This window comes from Chinchilla lanigera, unplaced genomic scaffold (assembly GCF_000276665.1).
Source record: "Chinchilla lanigera isolate Chin_1 unplaced genomic scaffold, ChiLan1.0 scaffold00034, whole genome shotgun sequence".
Classification (NCBI taxonomy): domain Eukaryota; kingdom Metazoa; phylum Chordata; class Mammalia; order Rodentia; family Chinchillidae; genus Chinchilla; species Chinchilla lanigera.
This window is the reverse complement of record NW_004955435.1, coordinates 19,737,521-19,761,592: the sequence shown is the minus strand read 5'-3', so window position 1 is coordinate 19,761,592 and position 24,072 is coordinate 19,737,521. Positions and strand designations below refer to the sequence as shown.

The 24,072-nt window shown below is 46.1% G+C and overlaps 1 protein-coding gene across 1 annotated transcript in view; it reads left to right on the top strand.

The window, feature by feature from the left end:
• Igsf3 (immunoglobulin superfamily, member 3) overlaps positions 1-24,072 on the top strand; it is a gene marked incomplete at its 5' end in the record, with an annotated part of 92,114 nt that overhangs the window by 34,473 nt on the left and 33,569 nt on the right. Inside the window, 2 exon segments of the mRNA XM_005389042.2 lie at positions 17,038-17,415; positions 19,698-20,108. Of these exon segments, the coding sequence (XP_005389099.1) occupies positions 17,038-17,415; positions 19,698-20,108 (789 nt within the window).

Below are 24,072 nucleotides of genomic sequence, written 5' to 3'. Positions count from 1 at the left end.
GCATTTCAGGCTGGCCTTGAATTCACTTTGTAGCTCAGGCTGGCCTTGAACTCACAGCGATCCTCCTGCCTCAGCCTCCCGAGGGGTGGAATTACAGGTATGTGCCACCACACTTGGCCTGCCTGTTTGTTCTTATTGCAGGCTTTTATTTATTTGGACTTGACGGCAGGCTCTCCTCCACACGCCAGGGCTGGGCTCCTGGGCTGTACAGGAACGACGAGTTAATCCTGCCTGACAAGGTCAGCTCCAAGTTAATAAGCAAAATTTCTCTTTTTCTTCCCTAGAGCATGGATTTCCTGTAATATCCTGCCTAACTGTGGGCAGACAGAAATATATGCTTGAAAAAGGATTGTTGGGAAAAATTAAAAACTAATCTTCAGCATCCCATTTGCTCCCTTGCAGTTTCGGGTTCTCAGCCGCCTCCAAAGCCTCCGCATGCTGTACGCTGTGCCATTACTCTAGTTATCTCCAAAGTGGTGTCTGAGATGCTGCTTAAATCCTAGAGTACGTGTCACCGCTCCGCGACAGGCTGCTGCTGAGAGCTGCTGGCGTGCACCTCCCTCCTGCGCACACCCGTGTCACCTGGCTGTCCACAAAGGCCACACTGATGACTGACTGGGCGTCAGCACAGGGCAGGGTGGGGTCTCTGGAATGGTCAGCATTTTTGGATTCTCATTACCGTGTAGGTATTTTAAATATGCAGCTCCAACAAAGAGATAACTTTCATAGTTATCCTGCAGAGCCCTCATTATTGGGATCCTTTTCTTTTCCTTTCTTCCTTTGTGTGTGTGTGGGGCATGGATTGAGCTCGGAGCCTTACCCGTGTTAAGCAAGTGGTCTTCCCCTGAGCTACAGCCAGCGGGACTATTTTCTAGTGTGAATGCTGTTTGTCCTTCCTCCCTTTTCTTAGTAAGCTGATCAGAGCCTCCCTGAGCCCTTTGTCGCTGAGCTGTGTAAGCGTGTCGTCTGCTGTTTTCCAGGAACAGGCCTTGCCCTCAGTGACTTCTGCTGTGTCTCAACCTTTGCGGGAGCGAAGCGTGTTTGGGAGTTACAGGGTCTGTAGCTGACTGTGACTTTGAGGACTGAATGCCAGCTATTTTAAAGTGTCCTTGAACTAACTGTCTTCTGGCATCTTTCTCAAGTCAATCGAAGGGTTATGATGGCCCATGGAGGCAACTCCTGTCTGAATGCTTGCCTTTTATCAGTTGTATGACTGCTGGTCTTTGCCCCATCTGCCCTGCTGCAAGGAATTATTATTATTATTATGATTTTTAAAGTGTAGATGGCAAGGTAGCCTGTAGAGTTGGATGACCTTGGGGAGTAGATTCTGTACCCATTGGTGACCTCATCAGTTCCCCCCACCGAGACCTGGGAGTTATTCTGTATGAGCCCAAGGCCACCGTCATGCTCTTCTTAACTCCAGTGTATTTCTCTAGCACGTCTCCTGGTAGACTGCCCCCTCCAGTCCTGTGATCCACTCTAGTTGGGGCAGCCATCACCTGGATTACTGCAAAAACCTGCCGAGACCCCTCTCCCACCATTCCTGCTAGAACCGTCTTCTCAGGAGACTGAGAATCTATGTTCCCTTCAGTTCCTCGTTGGCTCTGTACTTCCCAGGGGTGAAGTCCAAGCTCTTCAACCTGGCACTGAGCCCTGCCCAGGTTTGGCCTCCTTCTGCTGCTTCGTCTTCCTCACTTCCTTCCCTCCCTCCTTTCCTTTTTCTCTTGTATGCAGGGTGTTGAACCCAGGTCCTTGGCGCTGAGCTAATTCCCAGCTCTTTTTCATTTTTTTGAGACAGGATCTGTCTAAATTGCTGAGTTGCCTAGGCTGGCTTCACACTTAAGATTCTCCTGCTTCACACTGATAATTTCTTGGAAACTCAGCTTACTCATTTTATCTGTAAAGCGGGACAGTATATCTCTCTCATAAGTTAGGATGAGAAGGCCCCTTTGGAAATGCTTGGGCAGTCCAGACTTGGGTGATGCTTGGAATAATAGATACTGGGTCCTTATTTCTCCCCTCGGATGATAACCAAGGAGAAAGCATCTGTTTCAGGATAATATACCTTGTATTTTCTGTCTACCTCCAAGCAGGACTTCTTAAAACTGGTACCAAATAGGACAGTGTACCTAGGGAGCCCCTTACACGTTCTCAGCTGAGTTTGCCAGCAGCGGGCAGAGGTATTGAACTCTCATTCCTCTGTCAGACTGTGCAGCAAAGGTTCAAAGGCCAAATCTGAAATCTCAGTGCCTGCAGGGACCCAATACCCGAGGTGGGTCTAGAAATGGCCCTGTACTGTGCCACACCCTTGACCCCGTGTGAGTCCGTGAAAATCTGCATGCCAATGCCCAAACTTCTGCTTCCTCAGGATCCTCAGATCATCGGTCGTTCAGGTGGCTTCTTTGTACCCTGGGAGGATGATTTTCGTCAGGGTTCATGGGATCTCTAATTGCCACACACAGGCATCTGATGGGAAGAAGCAAAAGAAGAGATGGGTTAGAAGGCTCAGACGGATCAGCGTGGAAGTGAAAGTTTAGTAACTCTGTAAACGAGTTTTTATGAAAGTGACTAAACAGTTTTAAAAACATAAGTAGATGATATCAAACTTATTTAACCCCCGAGCAGTAATACCTCAAGTAAAGGGCAACTGACTAACCGTCTGACACATCACTCGCCGACTCCCCTGCCAGTCTGGCTCCTCCATTTTTGCCACTGTTTTCTCTTTCGGTTCCTTTCCCTGTTTCACATCAGTACCCCTCGCAAGCCTGTGGCAGCCCCGCTGTTTTGCATACACAGCCTCAGAGTCCTCCACACCAGAACAATACTCTCCAAAGCACTTTACAAGAAAGTGGCCTGAATAATTGTTTTTGATCGTTTGTCCTAATTATGAAGGCGGTTCATTCAGAGTGCAGAATACTTAGAAAACATAAAGTATAAGGAAAAAAACTCCCATATTACTCAGCCACCCTTTAACATTTTCTTATATGTGCTAAAAAATCCCCAGTACTTTCCCCACACAAATACAGAGATGTGTGGGTATGTGTGTATTTTTCTTTATAAAAATATTTTCAAGCCCTTCTATGTGGTTGTTTGTATATTTTTCCTCTGATATTTAATGGCTGTGTGATATTTTATCACATAAGGAAGTGCGGTAGTTTACTTCATCCATCCTTTCTCAGTGGCTCTTGCCCTGCTTTCGTGAACGCTGCATGGTGTGCTGTGCGTTCTGCTGCCTCCGTATGGCAGCTCTCCTCCCTCGCTCTGGCTCTCCGCATCTGCTGGTGCTGTGTTCCCCAGGTCTTTTGTGTAGAGTAGGCCGCTGCAGAATTCATCTGTGTCTCTGAAGCTCTGTTTTGTGTGGTTGTGATACTGACTTACCTGTGCTCCTAGTTAGAACAAACAGGAGCCCGCTGCTCACTACCTGTTCACGGTAATGCTCAAAGCACATTCCTTGAAGTGGAAAATGCGCAACTCCAGGGCGCCCACAGTTGAGGATACAGTGTGGGAGATTGGACCACCAATGGGGAAAGTCAAGGCTGATGGGGAAGGAGTGGCCCTGGATTGTTATCATAAGTAACAGGTGCTTGGGAAAATCTCCAGAAGTGGTGTCATTGTTCTTGACTATTTTTAGCTGAGAATAGCAATCCAGCTCTGTGAGAGTGCTGGACATATTTCAGGGTGCCTGACTGCCCACACTTGTAGCAGAGGAGGCCCCTACCGTCCCTGCTGCCCTAAGTGGTGGGGTGGTGAAATACAGACCCTTTTGGGCACAGCCAGGTAGACCTGGGGGGAGTGAAATGTGTGTCATTAACAGCCCGCACATGTACACTTTGGTAGGGGGCTGTATAAACAGTGCTTCCCAGCCATGGGGATGTCTGTCTGGGGATGTGTGCTGAGGGCTACAGGTGTGAATGCAGCAGCTCCCATAGGCCTTTGCAAGCTGAGTAGTTGTAGCTTAGAAACTGGCTGGGGAACACCATGGACAGCAGGACAAGGGGAAGGTCCTGAGATTTGGTCATAGTTACAAGGCTTTCTGGATGCTTAGCTGTGCTGTGATTTGTACCTTTGGGCTGTTCTGAAATCCTACCATGTGTCTTTTTTTTTCTTTTTTTTTTCCAGTACCAGGAATCGAACTCATGACCTTGCGCTTGCCAGGCAGGTGCTGTGTCGCTGAGCTAAATCCCCAGCCCCTACCATGTGTCTTTTGTACCCTTTCTCCCCCGATGTTCTGTGTTTGAAAGGTAGTTGGATCACAAGGGTGCAGTGCTCATCAGTGATTTCATCCACTGGCAGGTTCCGTAGTTGAATGTGCTGTTCAGAGGTAGGCCTGATTGAAGGTGGGTCACTGGGGGCATGACCTGGAAGGGTGCATTCTCATCCCTAGCTCGTCCCTCTTCTCTCTGCTTCCTGGCTGCCGTGGGATGAGCAGCTGTGCCCCACCATGCCCTTCCACCATGTCATTACTGCCTTGCAACCAGTCAACTTTGGATTGAACGCACTGGAAATTGTGAGCCAAGTGATCCTCTCCTTTAAATTGTGAGTATCGGGTGTTTTGCTCCAGTGACCAAAAAGTGACTAATACACCCCACTTTAAGCTAGCTGAGGGGGTCTTGCTTCTCGTGATCACCCTGCTGTCACCCGAGAAGATATCCTATGGGCTCGTCGCTCACGGTTCTGCTGCTAAGAGGGTTAGCGCTATGGTGCCACCAGGAAGCCGAAAGCCAAAGGGAGTTTGCTGAGAAGGCCGTGGCCAGTGACGCTTGTGGAGCTGGGAGGAGAGGAGCCCTCATGATCTGTCTCAGCTCTGTGCCATCCTTGGCGGCTCACAGCCTCATTTTCTAGTTTTGTGTGCCTGCGGCCCAGGTTCTGGTGAGACGGAAGGGACACTGCAGAGGGATGCGGCTGGCTGAATGACGTGTCAGAGACCTTCTAGAGCCTTGCTCACCCCTTCGTAGTCAGGTCTTGCTCCTGAAGCCACTAGAAAAGCCCCTCAGCCCTCTGCTGCGGGGTGGGTGACATCCTGACACTGCTTGAAGAAGCCCTGGCTTGCTTCCAGGGAGTGTGAGTGTCACAGTCTCTTCCTGCGGCAGTGCGAGCATCTGGCCCTGCCAGCTTCCAGGAGGAGGGACAGAATGCGACAGGAGGAGTTACTTGTGGCCGCAGGCAGGAGGGCGGCGGGGGTGTGTGGGGGTGCTAGAAAAGAGATGGGTTTGCAATCCAGCAACCACCTTTCGACCAGATTGAAAACGTGGAGAAAGTGGGCCATCTTCGGCCCAGGAAGGGAGGCAGGAAGGTAGCAGCAGTAGCCATTGTTCTGTGACAAGGGCCAAGGCCTGCGGCGGTGCTGAGTGATGGCCCTTTACTGGAACTCTTGCTGAGCTTGTGGTTCCCAGAGCCACTGGGCTGGGCCAGCCGAGGGGTTGGTGCATGGCCTGCCCTCCTCACAAGACAGCCAGCTTTCGCCCATCTCCGTTATCTGTGAAACCGGATGGAAGGAAAGAGCGGTTAGGGTAATTACAGGGAGAGCATTTACAGGCAAGTAATCTGATCTCTTCTAGAAAATAGAAGGCAGATGCTGGTGCTCCGATTTAACCAGAAGCATATTCAGCAGATGCTGACTTGCATCCTGATGGAGCTGAGAAAAGGGTCTGTCCTGTGGCTGTGACCCTGGGCAAAGCTGCCCTCGGCCAGGCTGAGGGCTCCCTGTCCTTTCAGAGGCTCCTCCCACATATCCTGAGGGTGGGCGTGAGGGAAACTGCAGGAAAGGAATGTGAGCAGGAGGTGGGGCTTGGGGCCTTCTGGAGAGGAGGGGGGTGATGGCAAGAGGTGAGGGGCAGGAGAGGAGGGGCAGGGTTAGAAGAGCAGGAGGTGAAAGAGCCAGGGATATTCTAGCAATGATGGGTGAGAAGAACTAAGGCCTTGCTGCTTTATGGTGGTGTCCTTTTCCTGGAATTCACTCTAGCTTGGGGCACAGAGAACTTGTGTAAGCCACTTTTCCCCTTGGTTTAAATGGCGACAGGGAGAGGAGCTGGGGAGTTGCATAGATTTAAGTGAGGAAAGGACAAGACGTAGGAGGCATATGAAAAGACAAGGACTTCATAATTATAGCAAACAAAACCAAACCTAAATATCCACAGACAGGGGTTAATCCTCTGATGGAATACAGTCCTATACAGGTATATACAACAAAAGAATTAGAACTTTATTTGATTAAAAACATTGAAGAGGAAAACCAAGGAGTATAAGACAGGATAAGATATGATAATATTTTGTAAAAATACTGAACAATACCGTATATTTTCAGTAGTTTTATATTATGTATATAAAGGTAATTTTTAAAATGTCTGAAGCTAGGGATGTAGCTCAGAGATACAGCACTTGCTTAGCCTGCCTGAAGATCCCCAGCACGTAAACAATGTCTGGAGAATTCTGTCCCTAAGTTATCATAGTGCCATCTCTGAGAAAATGAAGAGGAAACAAGATTAGTACTAGTGGTAGTCTGGTGATACTCTAATTTTAAGTATTTGAAGTGTAAATTCTAAGTCAACATTACAATGTTTAGACTATTTCTGAAGTTGTAGTTTATCAGCCCTTTGAGGAGCGGCTCCCGTGTCTAGTGATGAGTCTGTTGGGCAGCAGCTCAAAAACAGGAACCTGGGCCTGAACTCACTGGCTGAATGCCTTGATCTGGGAGAGTCTGGCGTTCTGTGAATCAGCAGCATAGCTGTCTGGGAGATTAAAGTCGTTTGGGGTGAAGTGAATCACTGGTAGGCACACCTTTGGAAGAGTCATCAATAATTTAGCATTTATTAATCACCGTCTTCAGACCAGATCTATTTTAGATACCACAGGAGATTGATATAAAAGAATAAAAGATGAATGAATGATATTTTTGCCCTTGGACTTAAAACCAGGCCAGGCCCTCGTCTTTTCTGCCTTGACTAGTATACTTGAGCTCCCTGCTTCCAGTCTCAGCCTCTGGCTCCACCAGAGTGATGAATTAGAACACAGATCGGATCCTTACCCATATCCGCTTCTGGTGGCCTCTTTCTCAACTGCCCCAGTCCCAGAGGAGACATTTGACTTTACTGAGGTGCCTTTCAGTACTCTCTCCCACCTGGCGCTGATGTGCCCTCTGGTCATGTGACTGATCTGCGCAGGTTTTTGCTCAACCTGGAACATGCTTTGATGTTTTCATGTGGCAAATCCTGTCCTTCCTCTTATGTTTTTTGGGACTCAATTCAGATTCGCTATTTCTGGGAAGCCTTTTTAGATCTACTCTCCTGAGAGGGCTTAACCTTGCAGTTGCCACCTGATTGCCAGTGTATTATTTTGTATAATGATCATTAGTGGTGGGGATTTATCAGCTTAGATCGAAACTATACCTTATTCATCTTTCCTTCACAAGTTCTTTCTTTCGCTTTCTTTTTTTTGAAACAGGGCCTTGCTATGTAGTTCAGGCTGACCTCAAATTCACTATGCAGCCCAGGCTAGCCTTTAACTCATGATCCTCCTTCCTCAGCCTCCCAAGTGCTGAGATTACAGGCGTGCACCATCAAGCCTAACTTCTCCTTCACAATTTCTATCCTTATACCCATATATAATAGGTTATGAAAAAATGTTGATTAGAAGTGTAGTGTAAGATGTCCAGTAAATATATGAAAATTGTTCAACATCACTGGCCATTAGAGAGATGCAAATTAAAACAATAATAAGATCCCATTTTAATCCAGAAAGAAAGGCCATCATCAAGAAAAATAATAATAAATACTGGCAAGGTTGTGGGGGAAAAAGGAATTCTTCTACATTGTTGGTGGAAATGTAGACTAGTAAACCACTATGGAGATCAGGATGGAGATTCATAAAAAAACTAAAGATAGAAATTCAATTCAACCTGTCTAGGCATCTCCCAAAAAAGTTAAAGTCATTTTGCAGTGATATATGTGTACCCATGTTGATAGCAGCACAATTCATGATAGCTAAATCTTAAATAATAGTAGCACACAGTGAAGTGTGACTTTGCCACAAAGAAGGGTACTTGAGGCATTCGTAGGTAAATGGATGCATCTCAAGACCATAATATTAAGTGAAATAAGTCAGACACACAAGTTTAAATATTGCATTGTTTCTCTTGTATGAGAAACCCAAAATATAAATAAACAACAAAATGAAAGATAATGGAGAGCAGGGAGATTTTTTTTCAAATGAAAAGGGGAACAAGAGGTGGAGGGAGGGAAGGGAAAAGGGATAAAAAAGTGAATTGAAGAAAAAATGAAAATAGGATTTTTGCAAATGGGAAGGGGGCAAGAGTTGTAGGGAGTAGGAAAAGATAGGAGGAATGAGAAAAACTTAGTATGTATTTTTACATGTGCAAACTCCCTCAGGGTAAATGCAATCATTATGTACTCCAAACATGTACTAATCAAGAAAAAAAGCAAAAATCAAAACAAAGTGTAGCATATGTATCGGGTATTTTTGCTGTGTAACAAGTCACTGCAAAACTACTCAGTAGCTTGAAACACCGTTTTGTTATATTCACAGAATCTGTGAGTAGGGTTTTGGGATGGGCTCGACAGGCACAGCTGGGGCCTCAGCTGGGAGAGTCCATGGCTAGGAAGCACCTTGTGGTAGAGGTTACTTCATGTCATGGTGGGTAGGCAGTACTGGTTGTGCTGTGGGTCACAGCTGCTCCTTTCTTGGCATGGCAGCCATTGAACTTCTTACATGGTGGCTCAAGGCACTAGCTAGCAAAATGAACGCTGCATCTTCCTGGCCTAGCCTTGGAGGTCACATGGTGTCACAAGCCTTCCCAGATCCAAAGAAAAGGAATTAAACTCTACCTTTTTGGTTTTTGCAGTATGAAGATTAAACACTGAACCTTAAACATGCTAGGCAAGCACACTTACACTGAGCCACACCACCAGCCCCAAATGCTGTGCTTGTTGAATTAGTACATATTTATAGGACATAATATTTGCATTCATCTTAAAGAGTAGGTACATACACTTAACATATCTTAATTCTTTTTATCCCACCCCATTTCTATTTTTTTGTTTGTTTTGTTTTTTCTGGTACCAGGAATCGAACTCATGACCTTGTGCTTGTCAGGCAGGTGCCTTGCTGCTGAGCTAAATTCCCAGTGCCCCTCCCTGCCCATTTCTAGATCCTCTTCCTCTTTGCAAAGGCTCTGTCTCTCTTTCCTATTGTCTCTCTTTTATATTGTTTCTTTAAAAATGTTTATACTTTGAGTTTCTCCTATATGAGAAATTATATAGTATTTAAGCTTGCACATCTGATTTATTTCACTTAGCATTATCTCAAGATGCATCCATTCTCTTAAAAATGACTAATTTTATCCTTTTTTATGGCAGAGTAGTTCTCCACTATGTATAACTATCATGTTTTCTTTATCTATTCATCTGTTGTGGATATGTAGGCCACTTCTAAGATGTAGCTGTTATGAATTGTGCTGCTATAAACATGGATATGCGTGTGTTACTGTGATATGAGGTCTTTAATTCTTTCGGGAAAATGTCTAGAAGGGGAAGCTGGATTGAGTAGAATTTCTATTTTTAGTTTTTCAAGGAATCTCCAATACTGATCTCCACAGTGGTTGTACTAGTTAACATTCCCACCAAGGATGCCTTTTTCCCTGTAGCCTCTTCAGCATTTGTTATTGATTTTTTGATGATAGCCATGGTTCATCATACACAGATCAACTAATGTAGTATATTACATAAACAACCAAGGACTGAAATCACATAATCATCTAATAGATGCAAAAACTCTATAACTCTTGCTGAAGTATGGCACTGTCACACTGCAAAAGAGATTGTGGGACAGGAGGTACTATTACCGCTATGTTTGGAAACTACATCCTGGCGTGGTATATGGGTGAATTTGTTCTACAGATGCAGCTAATATCTCTTACACTACTCCTACTGCGACAGTTGGTGGCTTAACATAGGGACACTTACTGCCCGCCAGGAATTAAGTTTTAATTGTAGCATTTAAATGTAGCAAGGGCATTCAGTCCTTCAAGGAGATTATACCATTTTAACAGGTAGAGAAACTGAGCCAGAGAGGGGTTAAGTAACCAACTGAAAGTCTTACAGCTATTATCTATGGTATGGGAGGCTGGTGAGGTGAAAGATGTTGGTATAGTACTTTTTTTTTTTTTTGGTACCAGGAATCGAACTCACAACCTTGTGCTTTCCAGGCAGGTTCTGTGCTGCTGAGCTATATCGCTGGCCCTAAGATGTTGGAATTACCTCTGTTCTTTCAATTTGCAGCTGGGTTGTGGCACTGCATTTACTGTGTGAGAGTTGATAGTATATTCAAGGGACTTTTGTTTTCAGATAGGTCTATTTGCTCAAGTGGTCTTGAATTCCTGGGCTCTGTGATCTTCTTACCTCAGCCTACAACAGGAACTTGCCACCACCCCAGCTCAAGGGACATTTTTGGTGAAGGGAGGGGTCCAGATGCAGGTCCTTGTGCCTGTGATGTTGCAAAGCTGAACCTCAAGTCACAAGTCATGGCCTTGTGACTTCCCTGGTGTCATATCTGGACCTTGGTTGGACTGTGCCTGCATGGTAGTGAGACTGATCTGGCATGGCCTTCTTTGTTAATTGATTTTCACAGTATGGACATATTTAGCCCGGCTCCGTTACTCCCCAGCTCCTCGCTAAAGTTCTGCATTGATGAAGTCACCAGGACCACACAGCTTGTAGGGTTGCTGCAAGGGTTCAAGTCATGCAGCTCTTACAGAGTCTGTGAAATAGTGCCAGATCCCTGGACCCTAGAGCTTTGTGTCTGCTTGTCCTTTGATCTGGAAAAGGGTCAAACAGAGGCTCATGCTACTTCTTATCTTCCCCTGCTGGAAGGCTAACAAATGGGAACCCTTGGATGTCGTCACTGATGCGTGTGGCTGGTGGTGCCTTTCTGATGACTGTCTGGAGCTGTTACACGTTACGTAGTACTTAGTTGGCCTAGTGTCTGTGCAGCCTAGCACAGACTAGCAGTTCTTCTTTTAACTTGGGGACATTCCCCATCATGTCCTTCAGGACCAGGTGGGCAAGAAAACCCAGCCTGTGCTTTATCACTTATCAATGATACTTGTGGAGCACATTCAGTATGAGCTGTGGATGGACTAAGAAGACCATTACTCATGTTCTGTGTCATGGACAAAGTTACTTAACCTTGAAGACCATTTCCTCCTCTGGTAAATGTGGCTATAATGAAATTGACCTCAGTTATGTGCTGCAAGGATTCAAAGAGATGTAAGCCAGGTGGTAAGGATGGTGCGTGGCACACTGAAGTGCTCATCATTGTAATCATTTATCTTCATTTTAAAAATACCATGTACTTCCTTATTTAAAGGGTGGGAAAATTGAGAAAAACAGGAAAATAGAGAACAGGACATATTGTTGCTCCTGTAGTAAGTGAGAGAGAAAGGGAAATCCATTGAATTCTCACCACTCAGCAGTTAACCCAAAATCATTAGTGTTTTGTTTGGTCATTTTTTGGGTATAGGATTTTTTTTTAAACACAATTTTACTGCATATTCCGTTTTACTTTGTTTAACCCAAAGTTAACATTAGTGTTCTTTTTAATACTGCTGAACTTCACAAAGATTTTTTTTTTCCTGTTTTTAAATTGATATCTCACTTTGGTAGGAATTAGTTGAAATTCTGAAACATTTATTTGTTAGTTTTCACTGTGTTACTTGATCTCTGTGGTTCATTGTGAGATGGATCCTGTATGGTAGATAAGGAAAGATTCAGTGTGACTGAATTCTGTGTAGTATTTGGAACAGCAGGGTGTGGAATGAGTTTGGTGATTATAGAGGCCGCCACTGAAAGAATAGATGGAAAACTGTGAGCTGGGTCCTTCTGACACTTTGATGTGCTCCATCATGTATCTTGAATCTATAAATTGGACCGTGGGCCTGCAGACAAAGGTCTCTGAGCCGAAGCATGTTCCAGTAACTGCATGGGAAGCACAGAGTCCCCTCCCTACTCACTAACTGCTGAATCATAATATTCCTAGCCGGGCTCACCTGGGACGCAAGCACAGGGCATTTGGGAGCATCCTGAGACAAGCAATATCTTGAAAAACTGGTTAAGTGACATTATGTGTTTGTGTCGCCAGAAACTGTCAAACTCAGTCTGAAAGGACACGGACCTGTCTACTGATTTCGATCTTTAATCTTCTTTTGTATTTTTAATTCTTTGAGGATCTTTTCAAATTTACAGACCCTTTCCAGGAGAGCACACACTTGCATGTGACATTGTTTTGCATTCAATCTTAGGACCTGAAGGTATCTTTGTTAGTTATAACAACAATGAACATTAATTATCTCACATGGTCTCTCTGGCTGAGAAATTCAGCAGCACCTCACCTGGATATTGGGGCACAGAGTCTCCCAGGAGATGGCAGCCCAGATGTCCTCTGGGACTGCTGTCATCTGAAGGCTTGACGGGAGCCCGAGGTGGCTGAGTGACATGCAAGGTAGTGGCAGCTTAGTGCTAGCTGTGAGCAAGAGACTGTGTGTGGACCTCCCTTTTAGGCTGCTTTGGTGTCCCCACTACGGCATGTAGCGTTTCGCACTCCTCAGGGTGTGTGATCTGAAAGAGCAAGGAGAAACCTCAGTGTCTCCCTGTGGCCTGCCGTTGAAGTCCCTCACCACTGTGGCTGCGTTTCCCATTGACCACCCAGGTCAGACTGCTCAGTGCGTAGGGCAAGGATGGGTGGGGTAGTGCAGGGTACCTCTGTGTGTTCGCTGACTCAGACTCCTGACCTGTGGCCAGGGGTTTCTATATGGAGTTTCATTCCATGAGCACGATTGATTAAATCATTGGCCATTGATGATCACACTCAGTTTCCAGACCCCCCCTCCTGTCCCTGGAGGTCTGGGGTGGGGCTGAAAGTTGTAGCCCTCTAAGTACGGCCAGGTCTTCCCATGAAACCAGATAAGGGCTCACCTTGAATCGTCACATTAGCATAATTCTCTGGTATGGCCCAAAGAGGCTCATTATATATACGAGGAGGCTCTTGTCATTTAGGAAATTCCAAGAGATTTAAGAGCTCACGGCCAGGAACCAGGAACAAAACATATATAGTTATTATAGTACAGTAGTGAGTGCGGAGGAAATTTTACACAGCCATCACACATTGCATTTATTTTTGGTTTTTTTTTTTTTTTTTCTAGTTATAAAACTAGGCCATATTCCTTGCAGAGGATTAAGAGAGGAAGTAAAATATAACGAAGAAAATAAAAGTTATTTGCTGTCGTATCACCTAGTATGTTATTTCTATTCCTTTTTACATAATTATATGTATAACACTTTGGTCTGTCTTTTTCCATTACAGAAGTAGTATTTGCTTATTGCAAAGTAGCCCAGAGAGGACAGAATGTGTAAAGGTAGTTATTTTTTGAAAAAGTGACCCTTGCCCAGGAACAGCCTTCTCCTGTTGTACGCTGAGAGGAAGATGGATGCCCTGGGTAGGCCAGAACCTGGTCAATTTGAGGGCGATGGAGGTCAGGACAGCAGGGTAGAACCAGCAGAGGGGACACAGTTAGGGCAGGGTGTGGAAAGGAACTTAAACTCTCAAGAAAGAAGAGTTAATTTTTATTTTTATGTTAAGATCCATTTCCTAAGACTAGCACTATTTTCACAGATCAAAGGCTATAGGATGGGAGGCAAACAAGGAAATACTTAATAAACAGGTACAGGTGAATATATGTGGTTAAAGTACGGTTCTGTATTTATTTACTTGTCAGGGCTGCTTCTGGCTGAACAAGTTATCTTGACCTAGCTGCCCTGGCTCTTTCAGGCCGCTTAGCACTGTTTGCCTCTCCGAGGGCTGGGAAGCGAGGGGGTGGGAAGCCTACGGTCCACCCACAAGTGCATTTGTCAGGTCTGCAAGTAGAGTGCACTTGGGTTAGACACATTATTTTTTTGTTTGTTTGTTTTTCTCCGGTACCGGGAACCAAACTCACGACCTTGCGCTTGCCAGGCAGGCGCTTTTGCCGCTGAGCTAAATCCCCAGCCCCTAGACACATTATTGTATCACAGTGGGCTCTATCTGCTGGGCCTCAGCTCCTTTCTTTGGCCCAGGAAAGGCAAGAGGAGAGTGAAACTTTCCTGAGCCTAATCACTGTAGAATTTCTAGAGGGGAGGAGCTTCAAGCCATTCAGAGCCTTAAGTTAGGGCGTGTTCTTGCATTTGGTCACCTGGCTGGCACTGGCTAGGTGGCGATATCTTAAAACAACAGTTCTTGACCCAGATACACCCAGTTAGAGTCCCTGAGGAGCTTATAAAAATCCTAATGCCCAGGCTGTGCCTCCCATAGGTTGCACTGCGGGAGGGGAGCATAGCAGCCCAGGCACTGTTTATTTTAAAGCTCTCCAAGTGCCTCTGTGATTTCAGTATGGGTGCAGAGCTGGGGAGTTGTTCTTAAAGGAAGACCAGCCTGCCTCCAGCCTTCTTCACGGTGGGTGAGATGTGCTTGTCACTGCTTTGTCATAGGATGCTAAAATGCAAGGCGACCTAAACGGCACGATTGTAGCTAAATTGTTTTCAAAATGTTCTGCATTTCAGAAGTACTGCAGACATTTGATTCAGCTGTCACAGTGTGTGTGTATGTATTTATATATGTTTTTAAATTGTTTTACAAAGTGTACATGTAACTGTTGCACACCAATTTTTAACATACGGAAAACTACTAATGAGTTGTCGTCTCTCTGTGGCTTTAAATATAGTAGTGGATGTCATCAACCAGAGGGTATCAAATTCAGATATGATTTTGTTCTGTTTATTTGTCTCCTCCTCCTGCTTTTTTTTTTTTTTTTCCATTTTTCCTGCTTCTGCTGAAGCAAGTATGGGCTTCTGTGTTCTACTTAGGGAGCAGGGGTTCTACAACAATAACAGTTTATAAAGCACAGGCCTCTTGTATAGCCTGTGGTGTTAAGGTCTGTCATCCTGCAGATTAGATTGGTTTACTTAGGGTACAAACAGCCCTGTGCTGGGCTGGAGCTACCTCCCAAGAGGCTGTGAGCACCCTACCTGTGTGTCAGCTGGATCCACAGCAGATGGGTTTATGCCGGACAGCTTCCCTGCCCTTGCGGTGAAAGGGAGGCTTCTATAGCAGTGAGCTGCAGCTATGGGTGGAGGTGGCCAGCCTTCGATGGCTTCTCTGTCAAGAGGCCCCTCTAATATCTTTGAGCAGTCACTGGCTGAAGCCTGCTGTCTGTGGCTTCAGAGCCGCAGAATGTTCCAGCCAGCTTGGGTCTTAGCTACCAGCTTTCTCTAGAGGATAAATGGTGTGCTAGGCCCTGTGCTGGGGGTTTTAGAGCTATCCTGTTATTTAAACTTTGCTATAACTCTATGAGACATGCATTATTATTCCCATCTTGCACAGGAGGAAACTGAGGCTCAGAGATAATGGTAAGTAACTTAACGCATCCAAGGTCACATCCAATAAGTGACAAAGCCAGTACTGGAACTCATGCTAGCCCTCTCCACACCTTAGAAACCATTTTATGGAGGAGGTCAAGCTCTGGAGAGGAAAAACAGCTTGTCTAAGTTGACACAGCCATTTCTGTGGTGAGCACTAACTTGGTCTTCCTGTTGCACTGCTGTGCCTGGATGCTGCCGAAGGGAGTGCAAAGGGCTGAGGGACCTCCCACTTCTGTGTGGTATAGGCACAGGCAGTGTTGTGCTGGTGTATTTATCCATTTTTTGTTTCTATAACAACATACCTGAGGATGGGTACTTTATTTTAAAAAGAGGGTTGTTTAGCTCCCAGTTTGAGAGACTGAAAGTCCCAAGACCATTGGCCTACATGTTCTCTCTCTTCGGAGGGCCTCCTGGCACATTGCATCAGGGTGGATGGCATCGTGGCAGGAGGGGGTGCAGAGGGCGAGATCACGTGCTCAGACAGGAAGCCGAGTGCAGAGGGTGGTCTTTCTATTTTGTAACAGCCCGCTCTTGTCGAAGCTAAGTCCTGCGGCCAGCATTAACCCCTTTTGTGGGCGGCACCCAGGGACCTCAGTGTCTTGCACCAGGCCCATCTCTTAAAGATTCTGCCACCTGTCACATCACACGAGGAGCAGGCTGCTAGCACGCGAGCCTCTGATTGTACTCGAATAGGGGCAGGTGGGGTAGAGTGAGAACCTGGACTCACGTACTGTGTCTTTGCCCCAGGAAGGGTGACCGTGTGAAGAAGCATAGAGGGAAGGCAGGCAGACCTGACCTTGGTGACCATACCTCAGCCAAAGGTTGGGATAGGGGAGTCACGGGAATGAGAACTGAGGTCTCCTGCCTGTTACAGGTTTTGCTCTGCATGGTCTGTTTTTCTCTTTGGCAGTGGGTGGGCATCTGGGCGACAGGATCTGCTTTGGCCCTTCACATTCCTGTTTCCGTGTGCTCAGCTTAAATTGGCAGGAAGCAGCTTTCAGGAGCTCCGCTCTGCCTCCATTTATGGAAGGAAGAGGCACAAGGAATGCCCCTGGGATGGGGTCGGGGAGTGGCTGCATTTGAAAATGAAGAGTGCGGCCCCCATATAAGGGCTTTCGGGCTCTTTCCAGCAGGGCCACTTATCAAGGAGGTAGCGGTTAACTCAGCCACATCGCCAGGCAGTTGCTTTTGTGTTCATCTGAATCTGTGCCAAGGATTCAACTTTTCCTGCTCATTTTATTAAAAACTTTATAAACAGCATAAATAAGTAGATATAAAACTGCTGCATAAATGACAAACAGAGGGACTCAATGAAATTCACAAGGGTCAGCTGTTGAATAAGTAACAAAACCACGTCCTTGCAAGATCCAGTTCCTATATATGCAAATTAGAGACAGTGCTTTACCAGAGAGTTTTAATTAATATTTATAAATCACAGAGCGCCTCTGAAAGGGCCAGTAAGCTATTTATACTATTATCGTGTCACACAAATAACAAATGCTCTGGAGATTGCTGCCTGTTTTGCATTTTGGTCAGAGAAGTAAACAAGCATGTTGTGTGTGTGTCTCCCCCATAGGTGTGGTGTCAGCACAGCGGCAGGTCACTGTCCAGGAAGGACCCTTATACCGCACAGAGGGCTCGCACATCACCATCTGGTGCAACGTCAGCGGCTATCAAGGATCCTCAGAGCAGCATTTCCAGTGGTCCATTTATCTGCCCTCTGCCCCTGAGCGCGAGGTACAGATTGTCAGTACCACGGACTCTTCCTTCCCATACGCTATCTACACCCAGCGTGTCCGTAGTGGGAAGATCTACGTGGAGAGGATCCAGGGGAACTCTTCCTTACTGCACATCACAGATCTCCAAGCCCGGGATGCGGGGGAGTATGAGTGCCACACGCCCAACACCGAAGAGCGGTACTTTGGGAGTTACAGTGCAAAGATGAACCTAGTGGGTAAGGAGATGCCGTTTCCCTATGTCCAGTGCCAGGCCAGAGTCCCTTCTTTCATAGCGTACCTGTTTTGTACCATGTATTTGACTTAAAAACAAGACAGCAAGACTCGTCAGGTATTATAGAGGCCAACAGGTAGCATAAGTAAACAGACTTTCTATTCTCACCTGTCAATAATAGAAGCCTAGGGCTGGAACGTAAAAAGCTGTAATGTACATATTAAGAACTTCAAAAGTTATTAATGCTCTTGCTGGACAAGGGAAAGACATTTGTGATAATCTGAACAAATGACATGAAAGATAAAGCGTGTAAGATCAGCTGGAGGAGAGGCAAAACCCTACACAGACCAAGGAAAACTGCCCTTCTCACCCCCAAAGGCTGGAGTGAACCAAGGATAGACAAACTAATTGGAGAATAGTTACCCAAATGTGTTAATGTGCGTGGGGGAGAATTGGAAGAGAGTGACTTCCCAGTGATCCAGGGAAGTCCCTGCTTCATAGGGAAGCGGGAGACAAGAAATGCGACAGTTTTGAGGGTGAATGAACTAGCAGTGCTCAGATAATAGCAAATGATGCTCTTCAGAAATTGAATGGACCTAGGAGATGTACAGTTTGTGACAGAATCTGTCCACGTGTGGTTACATCCTTTAATCTTCTTCCCTGTAGACATGAGTTCAGTTAATGAAAACTCCGGGAAGGGAACAAAGGTAATTACTTTCTTCTTTGGCAGGTCTAGTCTTTAGGTAGATGGGGGATATCAGACAAAATCCTCCCAGCATCTGCTGCTCCCCGTGGGCCTTATTTAAAATACTCAGCACACTAGGGCACTGTATTTGGGGTGAGATTCTGTGGACCTCTTCCCCTCTCAGAAGGATGCCCTTTGCACCAGCTCTGAGAGGTATGAGTGCTGCTGAGTCGGGAAGAACAGGTGACCCAGGCTCAGACTTCAGCCCTTTGGCCCCAGGGTAACGAGCTGTGAACTAACTAACCATCTCCCCTGGTGCTCCCTAAATGATGGCGGGAACTCCAGGAGGAGGGCCGAGCTATCATTTGGGCAGCCCTGATCACAGTGTTTGCCGAACTGAAAGGGTTAACAGTATCAAGGCTTTTTTCTTTTTCTGCCTGAGTCTTATTTTCTAGTTTTTATTATCTCGATTAAGCAAGGCATGTTGATGTTTCTTTTTTCTTTCTCTAATAAGCCTATATCCTACCAATGACTCTAAGACTTACTCTTAGGTGAATACAGGGAGAAAATACAGCAGTTGTGACCTGGGTGCCTTGGTCAGACAGATGGGTGGTGGTGTTTAGTCTCCAGAAAGATGTAAAAATCAGGGTAAGTCCCCAACCAGGGGACTACAGGGCACTCTCTTTGCTTGCCTGAGTCCTCCCGTACTGTGGCTTCTTCCAGTGTGGACCACTTTGATGAATTATACAAAATATAACTTATGAAAACAGGGCCACGCATGGTGGCACACGCCTGTAATTGCAGTGCTTGGGAGGCTGAGGCAGGAGGATCCTTGTGAGTTTGAAGCCAGCCTGGGCTACAAAGTGAGCTCAAAGCCAGCCTGAACTGCATAGGGAGACCCTGTCTCAAAAAGACAAAAGGAAAAAAAAAAAGAAAGAAAATAGGGGATGATGATGATTTTCTTTACCAAAAGTACCCCACCCCCACCCCCTGTACCAGGAATTGAACTCATGAACTTGCGCTTGCCAGGCAGGCGCTGTGCCACTGAGCTAAATTCCCAGCCCCTAAAAGTATTTTAAGATTAAAAAAATAACCTTCCAAAGGCAATGTATTGCTGAAGTGAGTTAAAGACTAGGAGGATGGGTGGGAGAGAAGGGAAATAATGAGGAAGTTGTACTGAAATGTGAAGCTAGAAGTTCCAGGAGCCATTTCTCTTTGAAGATCAGCCAGAAGTAAAGTGCAAGTATTTCAGAGCAACACTGAAATCAACCACAAATCTTACTAGGCCTAAAGGAAACTATTCTGACACAGTATTTTCAGGAAGCCTATTTATCAGTTAAACTTTCAAAATGTTTGATCTGAGCATCATTAAAATATCAAACAGATAATTGTAAGTACCAGAAAAAAAACATTAAAACTGCATGATACATTAAAACAACATCTTGCTGTTTACGTGCCTTTTGGGGTTACCTGTCACCCTGAGCTGCCTGTCAGAGCCTGTCCCTGTTGGGGTTGCCTGCAGGGAGTGGGAATCTCGCCTGCCATGGATCTCAGATTCTATGGCTTTGTGACTGTGTGCTCTCGGACATTCTGTGTTGCAGTGATCCCAGACTCCCTGCAGATGACTGCAGTGCCCCAGACTCTGCACAAGGTGGAGCAGGACCCGCTGGAGCTCAGTTGCGAGGTGGTCACGGAAACATTCCAGCACAGCCACCTGTCCGTGGCCTGGCTCCGGCAGAAGGGTGGCGAGAAGCCTGTGGAAGTCATTTCCCTGAGCCGGGACTTTGTGCTGCAGTCCAGCAGTGAATATGCCCAGAGGCAGAGTCTGGGGGAAGTGCGGCTGGACAAGCTGGGGAGGACCACCTTCCGCCTCACCATTTTCCACCTGCAGCCTTCTGACCAGGGCGAGTTCTACTGTGAGGCCGCTGAGTGGATCCAGGATCCTGATGGGTCATGGTATGCCATGACCCAGAAGCGCTCTGAGGGTGCCGTGGTCAACGTCCAGCCCACTGGTCAGTCTTTCTGAACTTCTTGTTCCTCCTCTACTTACCAGATGGGAGGGCGGTCAGACACCTAGAGGGTTTGCAGACACCACCTTTGGTGACCGATAGTATAGAAGGCTGCCGGGTGAAGTTAGAGATGGTCCTGCCTTGAGCCAGAAGACACTTTATAAGATGTACCGGACACAGGTCTCCTAAGACCTGCTCTTCCAGGACATCACAAATGGGTGCTACCCAGACTGAATCCTGCTTATTTTCTTGTTTTCTTTACCTACAGTGTTTTACATCTCTTAAAGTAAGAAATTTATTGAAAAGTTGAGAGATTTCACAGAAACCATTTGTATCTCGTCTCTGGGTTTCCATTCTTATTACTCATAGTCACTGCCCTGTTTGGTAATGTTGCTTCCTGAGGTACCAACCTCGTTTCACTTGTAAAAGAGAGTTGAGATTATGAACCTGCCAGTACAGTTATAAAATGAGGAACTCTAGAAACTTGGGTTGCATTATTATTTTATATTAATATTTCCATAGAAGTATAATCCCCAAAATGCTTTATCACATATGCCACTGCCCCTTAGGATGTCCTTGAGATATGTAGGTAGTGGCATCACCATTTCATGGGAGAGGATGCTGCGTGCAGAGCTTTATGGCAGGGCCCCAGCAAGAGTCACTCTGTTGATAAGCCTGTCCAGAGAGTACCAGGTCCTACCGTAGATGTTTTCTCCAGGGAATACCTGGCTAGAATACTTAAGGAGGCTGAGTAATGTGTTTAGGGCTGGTGGCTTGGAGAGCTACAGTCCACCCTGTAGCTCTCCTTTAGTGTCTCCCATGAGCCCAGACTCCACTCCAAGTTCTCTCTTAAGCTTTCTGAGCTCCAAGTCAGAGCTGACAGTTGTCCTTGCCTTGGTTGGGCTGGAAGGCAGGTTCTCCTTTGGACCAGCAGTCTCTAGCTCTGGAGAGTGGTTGTGGTGCTCTTATTAAGTATACCAAGCGGACCATGAGTCTTTGCTTGTATTGGTGCTTCCCTCTGGTGAGGGTGATGACGATCCTGGTAAGGGAGTACAGGATTGTGGGTTATGATGGGGTCCCCATCTCAGGACATGTTACTTAATCTCCTTGTCCCATTTGCTAGTCAGTTTTATAGGTGTTTGCATGGTGCCTCTGACCTTTAAGACTAATGCTTCAGACTCTTAATAGTATACTCTCAGGGCTTCACCCCAGAAGTCGAGTCAGAGAAGCTGGATTTCCAGTGCACTTCCCAGGTGATTACTTCTGCTGTCTGCATTTTATCCTCAGGACAGCTCTAGAGGAAATAAGGCAGAAGGTATTCTTAGGAAAGCTAAAGGATGTCAATCCTTTACTAGAGGTTTGGATTCTTGGATAAGAAGACTTGATCTGTTCTATAGGATCCAGGACTTTTAGCAGCTTCTGGATCTTCTGGTATTAAGAAGTCTTCTGAAGGAGCTTTATTTCCTATTTATCATTTTCCTTGCTCGATGGTCCAACTTCAAAAGTCTGGACCAAATTTTGAGTCTTAATGCTTTTTAAATTAGGTTGCATCAGTTAATCTTCTTTATTTTAATCTTACCAATTTGGAATTAGGACTTTTTGAATTTACCCTCCAAATGTATCCAAACTAAGCCAGCAAAGGGAAAATGTAATGAAAGGAAAAGGGTGATGACTTTCCTCTGTGTTGATGTTCAAGCTCAGTGGTTGCACCTCCAACTTTACCCTTCCTTTAGTTCATTTTATTTTATTTTATTTTATTTATTTATTTATTTTTTTTTTCCGGTACCGGGAACCGAACTCACGACCTTGTGCTTGCCAGGCAGGCGCTTTTGCCGCTGAGCTAAATCCCCAGCCCCTTTTTAGTTCATTTTAGTGAACAGTCATCAGCCTCTACAGCTCTGAACGTGTGGCGTGGGGCAGTAGGGGCGGCACCAATGAGTAACCTTGCTCCCTGCGCTTGAGGTGCTTGTGGACCTGAGAGCCAGTGGCAAAGTAGGAAGTGCAAAGTGCTGTAATAGCATCTGTAGAGTACTCTGGGAACACAGTAAATATGAAGGTTCTTGCTCTAAGTTTTCCTTGGGTGGGATCGTGGTTGAGGCAAATCCAGTAACTCTCGGACGTCTAATGACTTGAGTGGTCTCAACAATGTTTGATTGTTTGGCAAGCAGAGAAAAGTCAAGCATGACTAGATGCTAAGTTCTGGATTTGAGCTGTGGGAAAGGAAAGCAAGGAAAGGCAGCCAAAGCCCATATATGAGAGGTGGAGCTTGGAGTTCACTCTGTGGACCAGTTTCCCAGCTATTCTTCAAACCATAGCAACCGTTGGAGGTACCTGAGCCCTTGCACCTAGGCTGAGAGCCTGGAGCTGGGACTGGGCCTGGGGCATCAGGGTTCTCTGAACTATGGGAAGAAAGGAGGGGAAAGGACATGTGGGTCCTGCCTGAAAATCTCTGCCTCCCTGTTAGTGGCAGTTCTGGTTGTCCTGTTTTGTAAATTTCAGTGAAAGAATCCATTCTTGGAGATGCTCAGAACCTTTGATCTACAGAACCAGAAAGGAAGAATAAACAAACACAGTGCGAAACACCTAGTGTGTCATTACACGTGGCTGTCTGGATCTTGGGTAGAGACCAAGCCTCCGAGTAAGGAAGGCTCAGGGAAAGCCTCCTGGGTTCAGGAGAGTAGCAGAACTAAGGCCAAATGGGCAGGTCCCAGTGAGAGAGAAGTGCAAAATGGCCAAGCAAGTAGGAGGAGAAGCAGGAGGGCGGGATCTAGGAACCCAAGGGAGGAACAGGGTGCAGAGGTGGGAAACATTGGTGCCATTTGCTAGGTCAGTGATGTATTCCAGAAGAAGGGCCAGAGGCCAAGTTTCAGTGAGCTAAGGAGCAAGGTATAAATCCATTTCCAGTGGATTAGCCAAGGGTAGCCAAGAGCCAAGTGCTCTGCAGGAATGGGGTAACATATCTTCAGCCTGGAGATGTGAAGGCTTCCTGAGCCATGGGTGGACTCGCATGGAATAAGAAGTGTTTTTGGTTGCCAAAAACAGAAAAGCCATAGTTGTGCCAGCCTAGCCAGGGCAAATGGAAAGGTCTGAAGTCTGGGTCATGTTGGCATGGCCACACTGGCATTTAAATGAAAGGAGTGCCTTTTCGCCTTGATGTTGGGTTACAAATTACTATACTTCAGTTGACCCAAGGGCTAATAACAGAGCAGATAACATGGGTGCATCCATCTAGGAGGCTGTGACAGAGGGAAACCTGCTTCTTACAGCCACGTCTCTCAGGTCTGGCCTCTTGGGGTGGCTACCACATGGCAGGAAGCTTGGTAATACAGAGAAGGAGAGAAGGAGTGTGAGGGCTGGTGGTGGAGAGCAGGCGGGTGTGAAGTCGAGCGAGGGCTGGGAGGGGGGAAAAGTGAGGCAACTCACTCATGATTCCTGTGCTTCGTCAGAGAAACAGGATTTTTATCTGCTTGAAGAGTATGTGTGATCCGGAAGTCATGCAACAAGGGTCCTGAAGCCTCTGGAAAATCCTACAAATGCCAAATGGGGAGGGAAGCTGTGACTGAGGCTAATGAATCTGTAGGGAATCGACACATTGCTGTGATGTGATTTCCTCTCAGTGTCTTCTCTGGAGGGACAGAGCTAGAACTGCAAGGAGGGATTTGGGCAGAGGTCACAGCTACTGCCTCCTACAGCCGGCGCTCTGTGGTTCTGTTCCTTTGGACAAAGGTTTCCTTTAATCCTCAACTTCTGTTTCTTTCCTGTCACTTCTGCAGTGGGGTACCCCTGAGATTGGGTAACTGTCTCATAAGTTGATAGTCACCATGCACCATGACCTGGAACACTGTTGGTGACAAGGTTCATGGTGATGGGTCCTTTCTGGGTCTCCCCCTTCTGCTTTGTTCTTTGAAGCATGCTTGGGTTCTTTGATCATTTAGAGGTTGTCTGACCGTCAGCTAAGTGGGTAGCT